Source organism: Camellia sinensis, chromosome 1 (assembly GCF_055761805.1).
Source record: "Camellia sinensis isolate YWXY chromosome 1, ASM5576180v1, whole genome shotgun sequence".
In the NCBI taxonomy this organism is placed as follows: Eukaryota; Viridiplantae; Streptophyta; class Magnoliopsida; order Ericales; family Theaceae; genus Camellia; species Camellia sinensis.
The window spans coordinates 229499916-229519751 of record NC_138961.1 but is presented as its reverse complement, the minus strand read 5'-3'; the positions used below and the strand labels follow the sequence as shown (position 1 = coordinate 229519751).

Genomic DNA, 19836 nt, shown 5'->3' with positions numbered 1-19836 from the left:
TTCAAAACATGATCAAACTTGGCAAATTAATAGAAAACACGATGACTTCTTACAATTAAGCTTAATCTAGGACATGCATAAGAGAATTCTTAGCAAACATGCTCCAAATGTAATGAAATGAACATGCATGCATGGATTAATCTTCCTTCTTACTTCTTAAGTTTAATTCTTACATCTCATAGCTCAATTCACTTGATTTCATAGATGAATCAACTTAATTTCAAGACTAGGGACTTGACTTCTTACCTTTGATGTTCAATTGGGTCCTTGATGCCAAATTCTTGAGCTAAATGATCAATCTCCAAGGTCCCTTCTTTTATTCTAGCAATTTCTTTCAATTGAGTTCAATTCTCATGCTTAAGACTAAATCTCCCTACTCTCTCACTTTCTCACAATTTTTGAGCATCAGAGAGTAGGAAATGAGAGTGTAAAGCCAAATAAAGGAGTTAAAGTAGCCTTATATAGGCTTAATTATAGTGACTTAATTAAATTGACTTATATTAATCACATTGGCACTAATTATTTTAATTTTATTCGTTCCGAATCGAATTTTAATCAAACCTGCCATAAAATTCTATAAATCGTAATTAACATATAAGTCAAGTCAATTTTTGAATCGGATGCCGATAAGGCCTTCAATTCGCAAATCGAAACCAAAACATGAGCAGGTCTTTCTACATCAAACAGATAAAATGCATTTAAAGCAACACACTCAAGTAATTAATTTAGGATTTTGTCTTAGTCATTTACTTAACATGCTTAATCAGGAATTAGTATCAATCATGGGTTGGGGTTGTCACAGTCACTTTTAGTGGGTATAATGTCTATAGATTTGTCAATACGAGTTAATTGGGATCCAATAGTTTGAAAATGGAGGTTAATTGTAAATTATTAAAAAGATAAATTACCTTGATCACTCTTGAGATTTTGAACAAAAAAAAATGCAACAAGTATCATAATTTTTATATAATTACGTTAGTATCATATTTTGTAAAATTAAAATGATCGAAAGTAATGCAAATAATGAAAGAATACATAAATAAATAAAAGGGTAAATTGCAAATACACCATTTGAGGTTTGCTTAAAGTACATATTGTCCCCTGTGGTTTGCAAAATTACAAACACCCCATTGTTAAAATTTTTAATTTAACAGAATGAACTAAAAAAATAAAATTCATAATTGCTTTTCTATACAATAATCGAGTTACATAAATTGTTAATTAAAATATATTTCTAATATTATTTAAAACTATTAATTGATTTGATGGTTTATTAGTAAAAAGGACGATTTGTTATGAAATTAGAAACGTTAGGGGATGGAATATAATTTTCAAAACTACATGAGTCGATTTGTATTTTAATCAAACCTCATGAGTTGTATTTGTAATTTACTCATAAATAAATAAGACAATATATTTTTACTATAGAAAAATAAGAACACTTTTTCATAAAAAAAACTACTTATCAGTGGTACTATTAGAAAATTATTCAAAATTAATGAAAAAAATTTATAACTTTAATTATTAACGTGTACAAAGTTTACAATTTATTTACAATTATTTTAAAAAATCTAAATTGAAATTTATAATTTTTTAATCTACATAACCAACAAATTAATTATAAAATGAACAACATAATTAATTAAAAATGATATTTTATCTAAATATGAAAGGTGGTTAGTGTAATTTATCCTTACCCTTATTAGAACATCTCCAATAATTAACTATTTTTGTCATTAATTTTAAAAGAGAGATTTATTAGAAAATCATTTTTCAAGTGTTTTGTATCATAATTCTATAAGATATTATTATAGTCCAATAAGTCATATTATTTGAATATTTGATCTACCAAATCCTAATTCTCATATTTAAAGTATTTTATGAACATTTCTACATTTACAAATATTTTTTGAATGGTTAGCAATTTGATAATGTGAACATTCATATTTTATAATGTGAATATTTACATTGATGTGTGAATGTTCGCATTGACAGAGAAAACATTAACATTACAGAATATTCACACTGTGCATGTGAATATTATTAAAGGTATTTTGATAAGTATGCCACTCATAAGACTTATTGAAATATAATAAAATAATTTGAACTAAATAGAATATAAATAAATAAAAAAGGATTTATGAAAAAGTGTGACATTTTAAAATTGAAGAAAAACTCTACAAAAACTATTAAATTAAATAAGAAACTCTATTTTTCTTCAAATTATAATATAATGAAATTTTTTAAAAGTAAAGTATTGGATTTGTTTTTATTAGTAAAGGATTTGTTTTTATTAGTAAAGTATTGGATTTGTTTTTATTATAAAAATTGATAGAAAAACAAAATGAGTATAAAAAAAAAAATAAAAAAATTATTAAATGGTTGGAGAATTTGACATCAAAAAAATAAAATTTGTTACACAGATCAAATCAAAATATCGGATACGGACCTGATCAGATCGTGGTTCCAAAAACCCTAACCAGATACGGACCTGATCGGAACCATCACGAAACCGACTCATCGGCAACAACCGACGAACTGTGAGACCCCCATAATAAACTCGATTCATTACCAGACGTGAATTTGTAGTGTTCTCTCTCTGTCTCTCTCTCTCGCTCTCTCCATATGCAATTTCGATGGCGAAGAACTACGTGAGAGAGAACGTTCCTCTATCAAGATTCGGCGTATTGGTGGCCCAGTTGGAGTCCATTGTCGCCTCCGCAGCTCACAAGCTCCCCGACGCCCTCCTCTGCTTCGATCTCCTCTCTGATCTCGTTTCCGCCATTGACGAAGAGCCCAAGGTCACTTCACATTTATTTTTCTTCTCCAGATGCTTACTACTTTTTGCGTTCTTTCTTTCTCTTCCATTCACTCGACTTATTTGATTTCATTATTGTTTGATGTATAACTGGCTAATGTCACGAATCATTGCCATTGATGAAGAGCCCAAGGTCACTTCACATTTATTTATCTATCTATCTTCTCCAGATGCTTACTACTTTTGCGGACTACCTCTATCTTCAATTCACTCGACTTATTTGATTTCATTCTTGTTTGATGAATAATTCACGAATCATTCAGAACATACATGTCATTGGCTTTATTTTGATCATAATTTAATCAAAGATTGCTTTCACTATTATTACATGATGTGCAATTGGTTAACTGTAAAATAGCCAATAATTTGTTCACATTTTAATGTTAGGAGTTGATGATTCAATAATGCTCCACTTACCATATTTCTATACTATACCTATTAACTGCATTGAATCAAATGGTAAAAATAGATGGATATTATAGAATATTACTCGTTGATGATTTCATTGGTTTTTACTTTATTTCTGCAAGTAGAAGTGGAAGTGGAAGTGGCCAGTGTAAGTAACCCATTTGAATTTTTTGAGTGTGAAATTTCAGGAATCTATACTTTTATGGCAAAGGAAATGCGAGGATGCACTTTACTCTTTGCTTGTTCTTGGTGCTCGGCGGCCTGTGCGTCATTTGGCATCAGTGGCAATGGCAAGGATTATAATGAAGGGTGATGGCATTTCAATATACTCAAGAGCAAGCAGTCTCCAAGGGTTTCTCTCTGATGGGAAGAAAAGCGAGCCTCTACGAGTCGCTGGTTGGTCAAAATCATTTTATGTTTTATTTCAAATACATGCAAGTACATTGTAATTTATTATGTTATGTGTTGTTGAGTGGAATAATTTATGATTGTTCTCTATAGCATTTACCAGTTTCCTGCATGCCATTGGAAATATTAATGATAAAAGTAGATGAAATCTGGTTAGTTGATTTGTTTGCCCCCTTCTTTTTGGGGTTATTGTTGGTCAATTAATTTCCTACTTTATGTTACTTTGGATATCCATGTTTGTTTAATTGTCCATAGCGCTTCTAGACTTTTCAATGAGCCCAGTGCTTGTAGGTTGCAAACCATAAATAGTGATGCAAATTGAATTTTAGAAAATAATTATTTTTATTTTATTATTTTAAAATTAATATTTGACTAGGAATATTCTAAGTTGGTATAGAATATTATGGTTATTTAGTTTCTTGATTTAATATGATGTAGTTTTCCTATTTTATTAGTTTTTATTTTATTTCCTATTTTATTAATTTATTGTTTTACAAGAATTAGATTCATTATAAATAAAGATGTAAGCCTTAGGGCAAGGGGGAAAGTTTTTGGGAATTAATATTTCTAGTTTTATATTCTTTTGTTCCAACCTTGGGATACTCTGTGAATCAACCAATGTTGAGCTTTTATTCTCGGTATTCTTTGTGAATCAACGATTCTAGGGAGGAATCTTACTTCCAGTATTCTTATTTGAATCAACATATTTTAAGATTGTTATTATTTCACGTTTTGCGTTGCATCAGTTGGTATCAGAGCTTGCTACGTTCCTGCTCCATGCTTAGGAGTCACAGTGGTGCTCGGGAGGTTCTTGTGAAGGAAGATGTAATAGATGATGATTCTAACCTGCTGAGTTTTCATAGTGAAAGATTGATGAGAGATCATGAATTGAAACATTTTAAAAACTCATGTAAACCTAATCATTAAACAAGATGATATGATTAAATGGCCATTCACATCAAAAATTATTCTGGATCTGATTGTGGATTGGAGTAAACCACCGATTTTTGATGATGAACCATTCATTGATGGAACTAATAATATGTTTGATCATATTTTGTTTGTTGGAAGCATCAATCAAAGTTAGAGAAGGGTTGGTGTTAATTTTATTTATGCGGAAGATCAATGTGTACTTGGTTTACATGAGTTAAATGAGTAGTCAAAATCAATTTACAATATGGAGAATGTTGTCTGTGATCCATTTGAAGAGAAATTTTATGAAGAGTTTACAAATTTGAGTTTGAACCGTTCGGATTTGGGCTTTGATGAAGATGTGTTAAATTTGTTAACGAAAGTTGTTCCTTTAATTTTAGAAGACTCTTCTTTGAAGTTTAGATTTGAGAAAATTAACCTCAAATACAAGGTTGATGCGGATCAGTGCAGACGTGCCAAGTTATTTCAAGCAATGGAAACTGGAGGATGAGTTTTCTCAAGAGGGGAAGAACGATGCAGTCTGAATTTTAGAAAATAAGTACTTTTATTTTATTATTTTAAAATTAATATTTGACTAGGAATATTCTAAGTTGGTATAGAATATTATGGTTATTTAGTTTCCTAATTTAATATGATGTAATTTTTTTATTTTATTAGTTTTGATTTTATTTCCTTTTTTATTAGTTTCTTGTTTTACAAGAATTAGGTTCATTATAAATAAAGATGTAAGCCTTAGGGCAAGGGGGAAAGTTTTTGGGAATTAATTAGTGTGTTTGGTTTCAGTTTTTTGAAAACTTAGTTTTTTTGTTTTTCATGTTTTTTTGTTTTTAGTGAGTATTTTTAAAATTTTAAGTATTTTTTTTTTACTTTTTTAGGTGCACCTTACTTAGATGTTTCTAAAAAGTAAAATATTTGTGAAAGCATATTTTAAAAAATTAATAAATGCACAAAAATATCCTAATTTTTTGTTTTTTGGATATTTAGTGAATTTTTTAAAGATTTTTTTCACGAAAATTATACTTTTTAAGTGTATTTATGTTAGGTGTGTCTAAAAATTAAAAAAGTTGCTTAGAATATTAAAAAAATTCAGCAAAAACAAAAAAATACGGAAAACAGGGAAGTGAGATTTTCTGAAAAAGTGTTTTAAAAAAATTGGAAACAAACATGGTGAATATATGTCGAGTTTTATACTCTATTGTTCCAACCTTAGGTATTCTTTGTGAATCAACCATTTTTGAGCCTTTATACTCGGTACTCTTTGTGAATCAACGAGTCTATAGAGGAATCTTACTTTCAGTATTCTTATTTGAATCAACTAAATTTAAGATTGTTACTATTTTGCGTTTCGCGCTGCATCAAATAGCTTGTTTCTTGCTTATTTAAGGTTTCTATGCAATTAGAGGTTGGTTGAGGTGGGTTTGTCGGACAAACTTGAAAGCTTATTAGAGTGGGACACTTTTTTTTTTTTTTAATTTTAATTTTTAACTTGTTTATGCCACGAAATAGGTTGTTGATAAATCAGTATCTAACTGTGTCGGTCATAGTGGTTTGGACTTGGGCAATACTGTAAGAAAAATTGATAGAGAGAGAGAGAGCAAGTGAATAAATTGATGTATTATTGATTGATATTTAATTTATATTACAATGATTCATGATTCCTATATATAGAAGAGGGTGAGTGTGTAGTAGGTAAGGAGTAGGTGAAGTGGAGGTGGTAGTGGTGTAGTGGGTTAGGTTTAGTGGAGTAGGTGAGGTGGTAGTGGTGTAGTGGGTTAGGTTTAGTGGAGTAGGTTTAAGTGGGTGAAGTAGGTGGTGGAGAGTAGGTGGATTTTAACAGCCCCCCGCAAACTCAAGGGGGATAGGAACTAACCAACTTGAGTTTGGAGAGAGTAACAAAACAAGAAAATACATAAAAATAAAAGAGGATAAGAGACACTGTGTGGTCGTGTCAGACCATTGGTGAAGACACTGGATGGTGGTGTCATAACGTTGTAGAGGACACTGTATGGCGGTGTCAGACCGATGTAGAAGACAGTTTATGGGGTCATGTCGGACCGTTGTAGCAGACAATGTTGTGATAGTTGTTGTGACAGTTTACGGAGTCTTGCTGGACCCTTGTAGAAACTAACCGGAATCAATGTCGGGACAGTTTACAGAGTCTTGTCGGACCCATAAAGGAGCTAACCGGAATCAATGTCGGGACAGTTTATAGAGTCTTGTCGGACCCTTGTAGAAATTAACCGGAAACAATGTCGGGACAGTTTACAGAGTCTTGTCGGACCCTTGTAGAAATTAACCGGAATCTATGTCGGGACAGTTTACAGAGTCTTGTCGGACCCTTGTAGAAACTAACCGGAATCTATGTCGGGACAGTTTACAGAGTCTTGTCGGACCCTTAAAAAGTCGCACCCTCAAAAGGTGTGCCCAATTTTTCAAAAGGCGTGCCATCAAAAGGCGTGCCCAATCCATAAAAAGGCGTGCCATCAAAAGGTGTGTCCAGGTTGGCGTCGAGCGCCGAGCGGCGAATGATGCGCGTGGCTGTCTTGGCTATTTAACAAAGGTTGATGCTGAGGCTGAGGCAGACAAAAAACTTCTGAAAATCCTCTGAAAAAACTCTTCCTTTGCTGAGAGAGAAACTCTGTAAGACTCTGTAACCAACCCGTCTCTGAAACACTCAGCAACATGGCCTCTTCTTCCCGTCCAGCTACCCAGAACATGGCCTCCTCTTCCCGTGGTCTGCTCACGCTCTTTCCAGAACTGAACGAGCCCACAAGAGAAATAACTGGTGCGGTGGCCAGTGAACCTCAACCAAACACCTCTGGTTTTGCTCCGTTGAACTTTCCGATGCGGTCGGTGGAGCAAAAAATGGCGGTGCAAACTGATATTGAGGCCAATCAGTATACTCTGAAGTCATGTGTGGAAACCATGACTGCGGTCACAAACTTGTCGCACCGGCTGCAGAGCAGGACAAATGAGGTGCAACAGTTAAACTCCCAGCTGGCTCTGCTCCAACGCATGTATAAGGATGCGCGAGCAGAGATAAGTGTGCTAAAGGCAGAAAATAAGGAGCTGAAGCGGAAGGCCACCGTGATGTTCCGATTTGGAGGTCCGCCATACACTGCAGTGGAGGAGTATGGGGGAGTGAACGTGCTCGGTGGAGTGGGAAACACGGAGGCAACACCGTCAAGGGCCGCCCAGGACGGAGGCAAGAAGAAGAGACCGGCGGCAGAGTAGAGAAGAAAATCCCCGCCTGTGAATGAGGTTGTTGTGTGTGGATTGTTGTTTGTTTGTTTTTTTTTTTTTTTTTTTTTTTTTGGGTGTAAAATGGTGATCGGGGTGAGCCCCGACATGAATAAAATGAGTTTGGTGTGCAGTTCATCTTCTTCTTCTGCTGTTTTTTTTTTTTTTTTTTGCAAAGAAATAAGAATGAAAAAAAAGGGTTCGTGGCCCACGGTTTTGTGAACACCTGCAATGGGTTACATGATGAGGAGGATGATAATAAGAATAAAACGAATAAAAAAAAAAAAAAGTGGTGTGGTGTAAGGTGGTGGCTTTATTTGAAAGACAAAAGGTAGTGGAGGTAAATATTAAAAGAAAAAGAAAGGAAAAGAGAGGGTTTAAAGGTGGACACTGCCAGTGGAAAACATAAGGGTATTGATTAGGTGATATAATAATGCGAAAAAGATGTTGTGGTGGTGGGAGAGATATATTAAAAAATTGATTAATATTTGTGTCTACTCAAGGCTGCTCCTCTGCAACTCACGTGTTGCACACTCATCTCCACGTGCTTCCTTCTCCTTCCACGCTTGCCGACATCACAAACCACATATAATAATCACCTAGTATGACTGAGCAGAAAACCTCGCAGCAGAGATCACAGGGTGGCATCCTCTGTTGACCACTGAGAGTGAAAAAGCTGGTTGAGAAGTTGAGTGAAGGAAGCCATCCTGGTTTCTCTTCACCCTCAGGTTCAATCGGTTTCATTTTGTACACTGCCATGGCAGAGACTCTGAAGAAGGAAGGGGACGTCATGCCAAATGAACGTGAAGCACAGCATCGTTATGCTCACCGTAGGTGCGGGAGAGGCAAGCTCATCAACAGGTTGTTCCAACTCCAAGTTGATTCAACATTTTGTAGGAATGGGTTTTCTCAGCTCTTGAAGACACTCCCCAACAGCAACCACCTGTCAGTTCTGATCACTGCTCTTCGGAATATGATGAGAACATTCTGGATGATCTCTCTGATTTAGATAGTTGGTCTAAAGATGAGGAAAATACAGATTCTTTGTCCAGTAAGGAGAAGACATTATTGTCTTTAGCAAATATGGGGTGCACAGTGGAAGAGGCTTCAATGGCTCTGAATAGATGTGGTCCAGATGCCTCAATTGCTGAACTAACGGATTCTATATGCGCTGCTCAGATGGCAAACACAACAAATGTCCGCCCACAGGAGCTACCTGATGAGCACGAGCCAAAGCCAAAGCCAAGGCCAAATCATATATATAATGGCAACGGTACCCACAGCAATGTTACCTACAAGAGGAAATTTCTTGAAAGTGAATGTTGAATTGGGTTTAGTAGCAGCGGAGTCAAGGTATGTGTAGAGGTCCGGCGGGCGGCCAAGGCGAGGCTGCCGCCCACCGGTGAAGCAGAATGACTAGGTTGTTAACCTAGCTCTGATACCATGTAAGAAAAATTGATAGAGAGAGAGAGAGCAAGTGAATAAATTGATGTATTATTGATTGATATCTAATTTATATTACAATGATTCATGATTCCTATATATAGAAGAGGGTGAGTGTGTAGTAGGTAAGGAGTAGGTGAAGTGGAGGTGGTAGTGGTGTAGTGGTGTAGTGGGTTAGGTTTAGTGGAGTAGGTGAGGTGGTAGTGGTGTAGTGGGTTAGGTTTAGTGGAGTAGGTTTAAGTGGGTGAAGTAGGTGGTGGAGAGTAGGTGGATTTTAACAAATACCACCAATTGTTCTTTCATATATCTCTTCGCTTGGATCATTTGTGGTAGCCTGCAAATGATGGAACTCATAAATGCCAAAAGGGCCACTGTACAAGGTGAATGATGGGGTGCTTCCACTAGGAGCTCGGGTTTAATCTCAACTTAGGATGTGTTGGGGGCACCCTGTCATTGGAAAGTGGGTCACAATCAAAGGCATAACTAGAAATAGTTTTCAGAAGAGCAACCTAACTTGTTATTCACTTATCCAAAACCCGTGCTCCAAATTGATATTCCAATTGTTGTACATAAACAAACACACGTACATATATTATGTGATTGAGTTCCGAATTTCAGTTTTTCCTGCTTTGTTTGTTGCATAGTTACATAATTTTTCTCAGTTATGTACAACCTATGATGTTCTGTGAAACAAATTTGTAGGTGCTGCACAATGCTTGGGTGAATTGTATCGCTATTTTGGGAGAAGAATAACTTCTGGTCTGCTTGAAACAACTATTATTGTGACAAAACTGATGAAGTTTACTGAGGTAAGTCCCCCAACAAATTGCAACTTATTTGAAGTAATTGGTTATTCATACTATTTCTCACATACTTGTCTGTTTAGTTAATGTTAGAATGTTTTAACTTTATATACTGTTATTCTGTATGGGGCATGCTTGACATAGCAAAGATCAATGGAAAAGTAATGGTAGCTGTTCTAAACGAAATTTAGGCTATTTAAAAACTGTGTCAGTATCTTAATGAAAAAGGAAAGCTCTGAAAGGGACAGTGTTGGCTTCCTTGTTTTTTCGGCTTGGAGATTAATTTCCCTTCATTGTATTGTTTTGTAGTTTTTGGGGGATTTGTACATTCTTGTAGATATATAGGATTTGTTTTCTTTTCCTATTTGTATTATTCACGTGTACAAGTTTGTGCCCCTTCTGGCACTTTTGTATAATACTTCTACTTATTAATGAAGGAAAGGTCACAAGAGTTATCCAGAAGAGAAATATTATTTGAAATGGTCCATCACAACTTGGACGGCTGCGTCAGTCATTTTCTTATTTTGAAGAAAGTACGGTTTCTTTATTGCAACTGTTTCTTGGTACAGTTTAAAAACAAAGCCTCCTTTAGTTGGTTCATCAGCGGAAACCAAGGGTTATAAATTTTTAAACAGTTTATTGGATTGTATATTGATGCAATGTTCATAGTTTGTTGCTTCAAATGTGATCCCCATTCATGTCAGATGGTTTTTGTTTCCTCACTCCAATTATTATTATTGTTATTATTATTTTTAATTTATTGTTTACTTCCATATTTAACCACTTGGATCTTCAGGATTTTGTTAGGCAGGAAGCTTTGCATATGCTTCAGAATGCTTTGGAAGGCTCTGGTGGTAGTGCTGCTGCTTCAGCGTATTCAGAGGCATTCCGTGTCATAATGCGGTTAGCTGTTGTGGACAAATCATTCACAGTAAGAATAGCTGCTGCAAGATGTCTAAAGGCATTTGCAAATATTGGAGGACCAGGTTTAGGAGTTGGAGAGCTTGACAATTCTGCTTCACATTGTGTGAAGGTAGGTGTTTTCTCTGTCATTTTCTGTGGGTTTCTTTTTCTGAAATCAGTTCTGTATCTGAGGCTGCATTTGTTAGGCCCTTGAGGATCCTGTTTCATCTGTTCGGGATGCCTTTGCTGAAGCTTTAGGTGCAGTGCTTGCTCTTGGAATGAATCCTGAGGCACAGGTGTCTGTCTCAAAATGTTATATCTGATTATTGTTTTCAGTTTTTGTTGGTGCATTCTCATGTTTCACTATTCTTACTAGGTGCAACCAAGGGGAAAAGCTCCATTTACTCCAAAGAAACTTGAAGGGGGTTTACAGAGGCATTTAGTGTTGCCCTTCATGAAAGGTATTTCCATCTGGATCAGTACTGCACTCATCATAGTTTTTCATTGGGAGTTTACAGGTTAAAACAACCTATCGTAGTCGTCTTCAATTGATGCTTTCTTTTGAATGCCTATTTTGCTAGTTCACCGAGGTTCATTGTCCCCCCAAAAAAAAAAAAAACCGAGGTTCTAGAAAACCTTTAGTGATTTTTCAAATGGTTGGTGGTGGAGGATGTCTGGATCTAAAAGGAGTATGGGAGAAATATTGAACAGGATTAGACCAAATGTTAAGGTCCCATAATGAGAGTTCTGGTTTAAAGGAATGAGAAATATCCTTACATAGGATTCCTGGATAAGGATAACAAATCATTATTACATCCATTGCATTATAGAATTCTTGCTGTGAACAAAATGCTTCTATTTAGAGAACATTTTTATAAATTAATTGATACAATTTTCTTTCATTTTTGATTCTAATGAAATTAGCAATGAGTGGGTGATAAAGGATGGGTGTGGATAACACTCTCCTACTACAAAAGAGCCCAAAACTAATGTGTGACAGTGGTTAAAAGGACTTTCAAGCGCTAGGTATGGTGAGTTTTTGTGGCAAAAAAATATTCATAAAAAATTGATGTATTAAGGGTTTGTATTGGGATAACAAATGGGTGGGGCTTGAGAGCTTTGATTAAGCAAGAAAAGAAGGGATTATGAGGCTGCTCTTGGTGCTGTTCACAGTGATTTTGCTGTTCTGGTTTGTTTTAAATGATTAATTTCTAAGATTGAAGGATGGATTGAATAGTCTTGTTCAATGGGATTTATTGGGGGACAGGTTAAACAGTGGTTCTGCAGAACTGGTTTGGGGGCTACAAAAGCTCTAAATGTGCAGAAAATTTAGAGAAGATGGACAAAGAAGAAGAACCTAGGTATCATACCCAGGTCAAAGTTGCATCACATATGTTGCACGGACTCTTTAAAATAAATTAATACCCGTGTCGGATATCTGACACTCGGACAAGGGTATGGGATATGTATCAGATATTTTTCAACGGACACTTCTTATATAATTGTATATAATATTATTATTATATGTACATATTGTTGTATAATTGCAATAAATATCTTTTTGACCCTGTAAGTTACATATAGCATCATTTAATCTCACATATTTGATTAAAAATAAAAAATGTGACATTTTTTTACCCTTAAATCCATGGTTTGATGAGTCCGACCTTTAGATACATACCCGTACCCGACATCCGTACCCGAGTCCATGTAACATAATCCAAACCAAGCTTCAAAGCTTTGTAGATTTCTGTGAAATTGATCTTATTGTAATTGAACCATTACATGGGCTGACATAGGCTTCTAAGAACTCCTAGATCTAATAGGACTTAACTCCTGATTTGAAAACTAAAGACTTAACTTCTAAATTTTATTTAATCCTACTACAAATCATATAGAAAGAAAGACCTAATAACCTAACTGCACCTGTGTTGGAATTTGGGCAGCTACTACAGCTTATGTCCAGAAATTCTAAAATTATAAAATATCCCTTGCTTATGAAACATTAGAAACCATAGAGAAAGTTGCTTAGTTTTGTACTTGGCCAAAACAACCATAAAATAAGACTACCATGGCTATCGACAAGACTTGACTGGCTCTGCATGATTTTAGCAGGCTTTGCCTGTGCCAATTCAAAAACTTTATGGTTTTAATCACCCCTAACGGTGAATATTCAATAACTATTCTTGTCCTTTTGGTTCCTATTATTATGTTATTTATTCTTCTTAGTATCCACCTGTATCTGATCAGTTGGTCAAATTGCATCAGGTGGGCCTCGGTTGAAAGACATTCGAATTGGCCTAACCTTATCATGGGTATTCTTTTTGCAGGTAGATTCTGATACCCAAATCCCCCCCTCCCCTCTTCATCTTCTTTCCCACGCCCCTTCCCATTTTGTATTTGTGTTTCAAAAGCCTTTGGAATCTTGATATGTTTGGAATCTTGGTATGTACATATGGATAGGTATACATTTGTGTGTGCTTTTATGTGTATCTATATATGCATATATATATATATATATTGTATGCATCATTGAAGTTTTTTGAAATGGTTGGTCATGCTAAACTGTTCAATTTGTTTTGCTAGTTACTTGTGTTATTGTCTGCAACAGCTCTGCACTTTTTCTTCTAAGGTCTGAACTGTTTCATTTTTGTTTGTTTGGTATTTTGTATTCTCCCCAGTAGAGATGACAAGCAGTTGGGGTTGGAAATTTATTTATTTGGGTTTACCTTGCATGCAAGTACTTACAAACTTGCTGCATAAGTGGAGTTGTTTGGAACCAGAAAATGGCGGTCATGGTTAATGTGTTGTATACTTGTGTTTGCTTGGTGGTGTAGATTGATGACCATAGATCTCCTTTATTAATTCTTTACGATTTTAAAATGCTTTTCACTTTTATTGGTTGCTTTTCTCATTTCATGATTGTTGTGGCTAGAATTGCATAATTTGAACTTGTAACTTTGCATATGAACATCCGTCTGCAAATTTTCAGTGTCTGGCTCTACTATTTAGAAGATCATTAATTTCTGTCTATGTTTCTTCAAGTTTTTGTCTATGCTTTGGAAGTGATATTGGAGTTTTTGAATTTGCTTTGTGTTTTTGGCAGTAGTTTTTTCATTTGTGCTTTAAATTATATCTTCCAGGTCATTCGTCTGAAGTATATGCATCCAGATAGCGAGCTTCAAAACTTTGCTTTGCAGGTTATGGAACTGCTTCGTGTGGATAGTTCTGCCGATGCACAAGCATTGGTAATTTTTTTAAAACAAATTTGCAACTTGAACTTTAATTTTCCCCCTAATTTGATGAGATGGTCATTTGAGTAAAGATCTGATCAGCCGTTAGTGTGGGTCTGAATTATTTGATTGATGAGAGAGAACCACCAAAAAAAAAAATATTTTTAACATTATCTTTTGTCACCTAGAATATGATGTTTGTTTTTCATATGGTTGTATGTGTATGGACAATGTTGTGAGATGACATGGCCACATCAGTAAACATTGAATTGGTATGCTGCAATTTATTGTGCAACCTGACAATGATATCGCTCTGATGCATTGGAATCATCTATTAGAACGAAAGTGATCTGATAAAAACTTTTTCATGGTGTAATGCTTTAGTGTAGAAAATTTCATCAAGATGTATTGCTTTTCCACATCTTACTAATAACAATGATGAGGAAAGCAAAAATGGTCAATGATTTTCCCAAGTCGGAAACTTCTTTGTTTGGTAGAGTAGAACCTCAACAGTTTCTCGACTATGAAGCATGGATTGGGTATGGATGTTGGTACGGGTATACCCATGCAACAAAGCATAAAAAAAAGTAAAATATGGGTACGGATTGAATACGTTCATAAAAAATATATTTTAATAATTTGTAGTAGTGCATGATACATAACAAATAGAAATCAAATGCAAAAAATAGTTAAATTAAAGCAATAGACGGAGAGAGTACCGAGAGAGAGATAGAAACTCAACTGATAGAGAGAGATACAATTGCTCAATCTGTAAACACTAAAGAGAACCCTAAATATTCCCTCAAATTTGAGATATTTGCAAAAATACTCTTTATTTTTGGAGTTTTTAAAAATAGGCATAGTACATTTATTCCAGTAACCCTATATTTTTAAAATAATTATATTTATGCCTCGACGCACCCACAAAAGTACCCGATATGTACACATGCTGTACCCAACATTCAATTTTTTTTTTTCTTTCAAAAATACCAGATACATATTTTGCATACCCATTATGCGTGTAGCTGTACTGGATATGTATCCTGTGCTCTTACGAATAATTTTTGGAGTACCCATGGTTCATAGTTTCTCAATAACCCTATCAAGTGCTGACAATTTAATGATTCCTTGAATTTTCTAGTGTGTGTTGGATAATGCATTTGGTTGACACTTTTATATCCACTTAGGAACTTTAAGTCAAAAAGACCTGGCCTTTCACTTATCACTGAACACACTCAGTGGATAGTATTTCTAATTAAAATTTTCTACCACATTATGTTTTACGACCTGATGTGGCACATTCATACTGCTTGGATATAAATGGCTCTCAAGTGGGATCCATTGTATTAATGGTTTTGGGTTTGGCACATCAGATGGCAAACAAAACAAAGGAGGTCATCCTATCATTATTGTAAATTTTAATTGAATAGTTTATGCTCCGATGCTATCCGGAGGTCATCCTAGCATTATTGTAAATTTTAATTGAATAGTTTATGCTCCAATGCTATCTAAAAAGTCTTTGGTACTAATATTCAACACTGAAAAGTACTTGTTCCAAATCCAGTTTGATTAAATCCCCCTTTAGTGTAGAAGACTAAATTTTATAAGGAAGTCCTCAAGTATTGGTGATTGTCATTGCAGTTGACCTGCTTTTTTTTTGCCCCCCTTCATATACAGGTTACATTTGAACATGATCTTAGTAGAGTGATTTTATCTGTTAGTTTGGTTTCTTCAATTTACTTTAGTTAATCAAAAGAACAGTTGTTTATCCCTTAATTATTTTGGAGATTTCATGGTTCTTCTATTTAGATAGCATAGGAATTTGCTGCAAAAGTTGGTCTACGCAACCACACAACTTTTCATTTTTTGTTTTGTTCTTTTTTCTCCTTAATTAATTTGTCTGGGTAATAACCAGGCACATTTAGTCCATATGAGCTGCTTTACAACCTACTAGTTCAATATATTTCACAATTCTGAAACAAAATGTTTTATGTTTTGAGTAAGCATTCTTACATTCCTGTTGTCAAAAATTGGACTGCTACTTTAGTATTTATTTCTATATTGTTTACATTGCTTATGGTTAGACATCTCATCTTATTAATGTTCCATTTCTTGAAACCAAAATTTTCTCTAATGCATTTCCTGGTTATTTGAAGGCTTGCGTTCTTTATATTCTTCGAATTGGCGTAACTGATCAAATGACGGAGCCTACTCAGAGGAGCTTTCTAGTTTTTTTGGGGAAGCAGGTTTACTGAAGGGATTCATTTTAGCTTTTTTTTTTTTTAATTTTTTTATATATATATTTTTGGCTAATTACATTTTAGCGTCTTGTTTAAAATGAACTTAATTCGAGTCCTTAAATCTTTATCTGTTTTGAGATGTGTTCTGTTCAATGACATGGCAAAAGGTTTTTGTTGCAGCTTCAATCTCTTGATGCCAGTCCTTCCATGAAAGTTGTTGCCTTACGTACCTTGTCATATGCTCTGAAAACTCTGGGAGAGGTGAGTTTGTTTCATGATGATGTGAGATGCTACTAGATCTTACTTACTGGCTATCAAGGTTTTAAAAAGTAGCCGCAACCGTTACGTAACGCCGTTATGTAACGGTTTTGGTGGTTACCGCCACCCGTTACAGCCGCTTTTGTAGTATGTTCGAGATTCATAGGTGTGTCGGCCGTAGCGGCTGCCATAGTGATCGTAATGGTGCCGTAACAGCCGTAACGGCCTGTTACGCACCGTTACGTAATGGTTTTGAACTATTTCTTTTGAAAAAACAAAAAATAAGCTGAAAATGGGGGAAGATGGATAGAGAGAAGATCGAAGATCAAGAGAGAAAATGAAGGAGGAAGAGATAGAGAGAGAGAGAGAGAAGAGGGAAGATAAAGAACATGCTATTGATTTGTTGAAACTGTAAGACCTATGCTATTCTATTCAGTTGCTATCACTCAACCATTTTATTTGTGTGTCTATCTATATATTGTTTAATAATAATAATAATAATAATAAAGTGTGGTCATTATCTATTTGGCTTGGTTAAAATATGTATATATATATATATATATTTAGGCTCTTATTTATTCTTTTATTTTTGTCATTGTTTGTCTTATATATAATAGTTAGTGATTGATTTTTTGTATAATATAAAGTCATTAATTATTAAAATAAAATGTAAAAAACTCAGTTTATAGTGATTTAAAAATATGAAATAGATTAGATCATACTTAAAAATTTACAAAAATTGATCAATATTTATTTTAAACCCAATAAATATGATCATGGAAAAAAAAATATGTGTATCGGTAAGTTTTTTTCAAATTGTGCGAAAAATAAAAAAATTTACGGTTCCGGTTATCGCAACCGTTACGCTACGGCCTTCCCCCCCCCGCAACCGCAACCGCAACCGCTCCACCGGCACCGTTACGTCAACCGCAACCGCTTTTCAGAATCTTGCTGGCTATGGATCTGTGATCAAAGCATTTTGCTATTTTTTGTTGGCATTTGAAACAGTATCTAGAGATGAAGGGGGTGTTTGTTTGGGCTTTTTTCAGCCAACTTATAGCTTTTAGCTTTGGAAAAGTTATTTTGGACTATTTGATTAAATTTATTTCAAACAATTTCTGATTCTAACAACTTATTTTAACTCAAAAAAGCTGATTCTGAGAAGTTGTTCACCCCTTGCTTCTGATTATTAGCTTCTGCTGTGGATATGTTAATTTAAGGTTGTACTCTTAGATTTTTTTATTTTATATTTTTTAAGAAATAGAAAAAGACCCAAATGGACTATAGATTATTATTATTATTATTATTTGTGAGAAATGTAGACAAGTAGTGTATAACAAAAAAATAAAAGTTAATTAAAAAAACTATTTCACAGGTTATTTAACAAACACTACTCAGCAATTCAAATCTATAATCCAACAGGTACACCAAACAGATTAACAACTTCTGATTAAAGTCATAATTTATAATCTATTAAGGTATAATGTATAATCTGTTTTAACAGCTATACCAAACGGGGCCGAAGAATTCTACAACTGCATCAAATTTTTCCTTCCCAATTTTGATTTTATGGTAGTAGTGTAGTACAACAACAAAGTGGATTATGGGGCCAATTTTAACAGGACTGTTTTTCTTTAGAGATCTTGTGCTTATGTAATAATTTGCTTTGTCAATCGTAATGGTTATTGAGGATATGATAAAGTTGTCCCTTTTCTAACAACTTAAACTTTTAGATGAGTTGGTAGTCAATAATTCAACATGGTATTAGAGTAGTAATAGATCTTGTGTTTGAATCTCGCCAGCCACCTGATACTTATAATATTTGATATTTGTATGTGTTTGGCTCGCTCATGGAGAAAAGTCTAACCACACGTGAAACATGGTGTTGGGGATATAAATAATAAAGTTGTTTCTCTTTCTAACAACTTAAGCTTTTTGATGAGTTGGTGGTTAACAATTCGAAAATGATTAATTGTGGAAAGTAAAAATGTGCAAAAGTCAAATTTTAGCATCAAATTTGCAATAAAAAATGCACACATCATTGGTAAATGACTTCTTGAGATTAAGGAAAAGAATCTAGCAGACTATAAGTAGCTGCCTAAAATTTGTGAATGCACTCCTTTGCTTGGCTTTTGCATATTTGGTTTCTAAGATATACTGTTGTGATTTGGCCTGATTAGATAGTCATATGTTTTTTGTATCAAGTTTGTTTTCAAGGGAACTGCATGTTTTGACTTCTTGGAACTTTTATCAACACAATAGTTTTTTTAAGAGTAGTGATTTGATCTGTCATTTGCAGGTTCCGCTTGAATTCAAAGAAGTTCTTGATGACACCGTTGTTGCAGCATTGTCTCATTCTTCACCACTCGTAAGATTTGGGCTGTGCTGGTCTTAGTTTATGCTTCTTAGTAGTTTTTTATTGGATATCTCATTCTTCACCAATTGTAAGACATGTGATTCAGTAGTAAGTCGGATATCTACTTAAGATATATTCATACAATAATCCGTTTAGACTTTTGTCAGAGTCGTGATTTCCTTTCTCGTTGCTTTTAAGGTCCGAATATTTAAGATGTATTCATCAATAATCCCTTTAGACTTTTGTCATAGTCATGATTTCCTTTCTCATTGCTTTCAGGAATTTGTTTAGAATATTGGATATGTTGAAATTGTGTGAATTCATATAACATTGGTTCAATAATGATGTGATCGTGATTAAGTATTTCATGTATTAAACAAACTTAAAACTTTAGCTATTATAATTTGAGATCACTTGCAAATAAAAATTACTTTACCTCCCTAAGCTTTTTAATAATTTCAGTGATTTCCTTTGATGTTCAAGAAACAACACTTACATGCACACCTCAAGTTTGCTAAATGATCATATTTCTTCCATTTGGCAGTTAATTGTCAAATATGGCAATATAAAGTAATGACATCACTAAAATTTTAATTCCATTAATTTTTTTCCCTTGCTATTTGTAAGAAATAATGTATAGAGAAAGAGAGAGAATAAATTGTATGTATTATTATTGATTGATATATTGATTGATAGATTACAAGATGCATTAATTACAATTCCTATACAATCTATATATAGAAGAAAATGTGGTAGTAGGTGTAGTGGAGGTGATAGTGGGTTAGGTGAAGTG

General features: G+C 34.3%; 1 protein-coding gene across 1 annotated transcript in view; it reads left to right on the top strand.

Moving 5' to 3' along the window:
* Positions 1-2373: 2373 nt before the first annotated feature.
* The window catches only part of SWEETIE (HEAT repeat-containing protein), a 73989-nt gene continuing 56526 nt past the window's right edge, over positions 2374-19836 (top strand). Inside the window, exons 1-11 of the mRNA XM_028228878.2 lie at positions 2374-2801; positions 3415-3622; positions 9953-10059; positions 10850-11086; positions 11163-11252; positions 11333-11417; positions 13225-13286; positions 14100-14204; positions 16346-16435; positions 16610-16690; positions 18987-19055. Of these exons, the coding sequence (XP_028084679.2) occupies positions 2637-2801; positions 3415-3622; positions 9953-10059; positions 10850-11086; positions 11163-11252; positions 11333-11417; positions 13225-13286; positions 14100-14204; positions 16346-16435; positions 16610-16690; positions 18987-19055 (1299 nt within the window). The 5' untranslated portion in view covers positions 2374-2636. The remainder of the gene's footprint in view (positions 2802-3414; positions 3623-9952; positions 10060-10849; positions 11087-11162; positions 11253-11332; positions 11418-13224; positions 13287-14099; positions 14205-16345; positions 16436-16609; positions 16691-18986; positions 19056-19836) is intronic.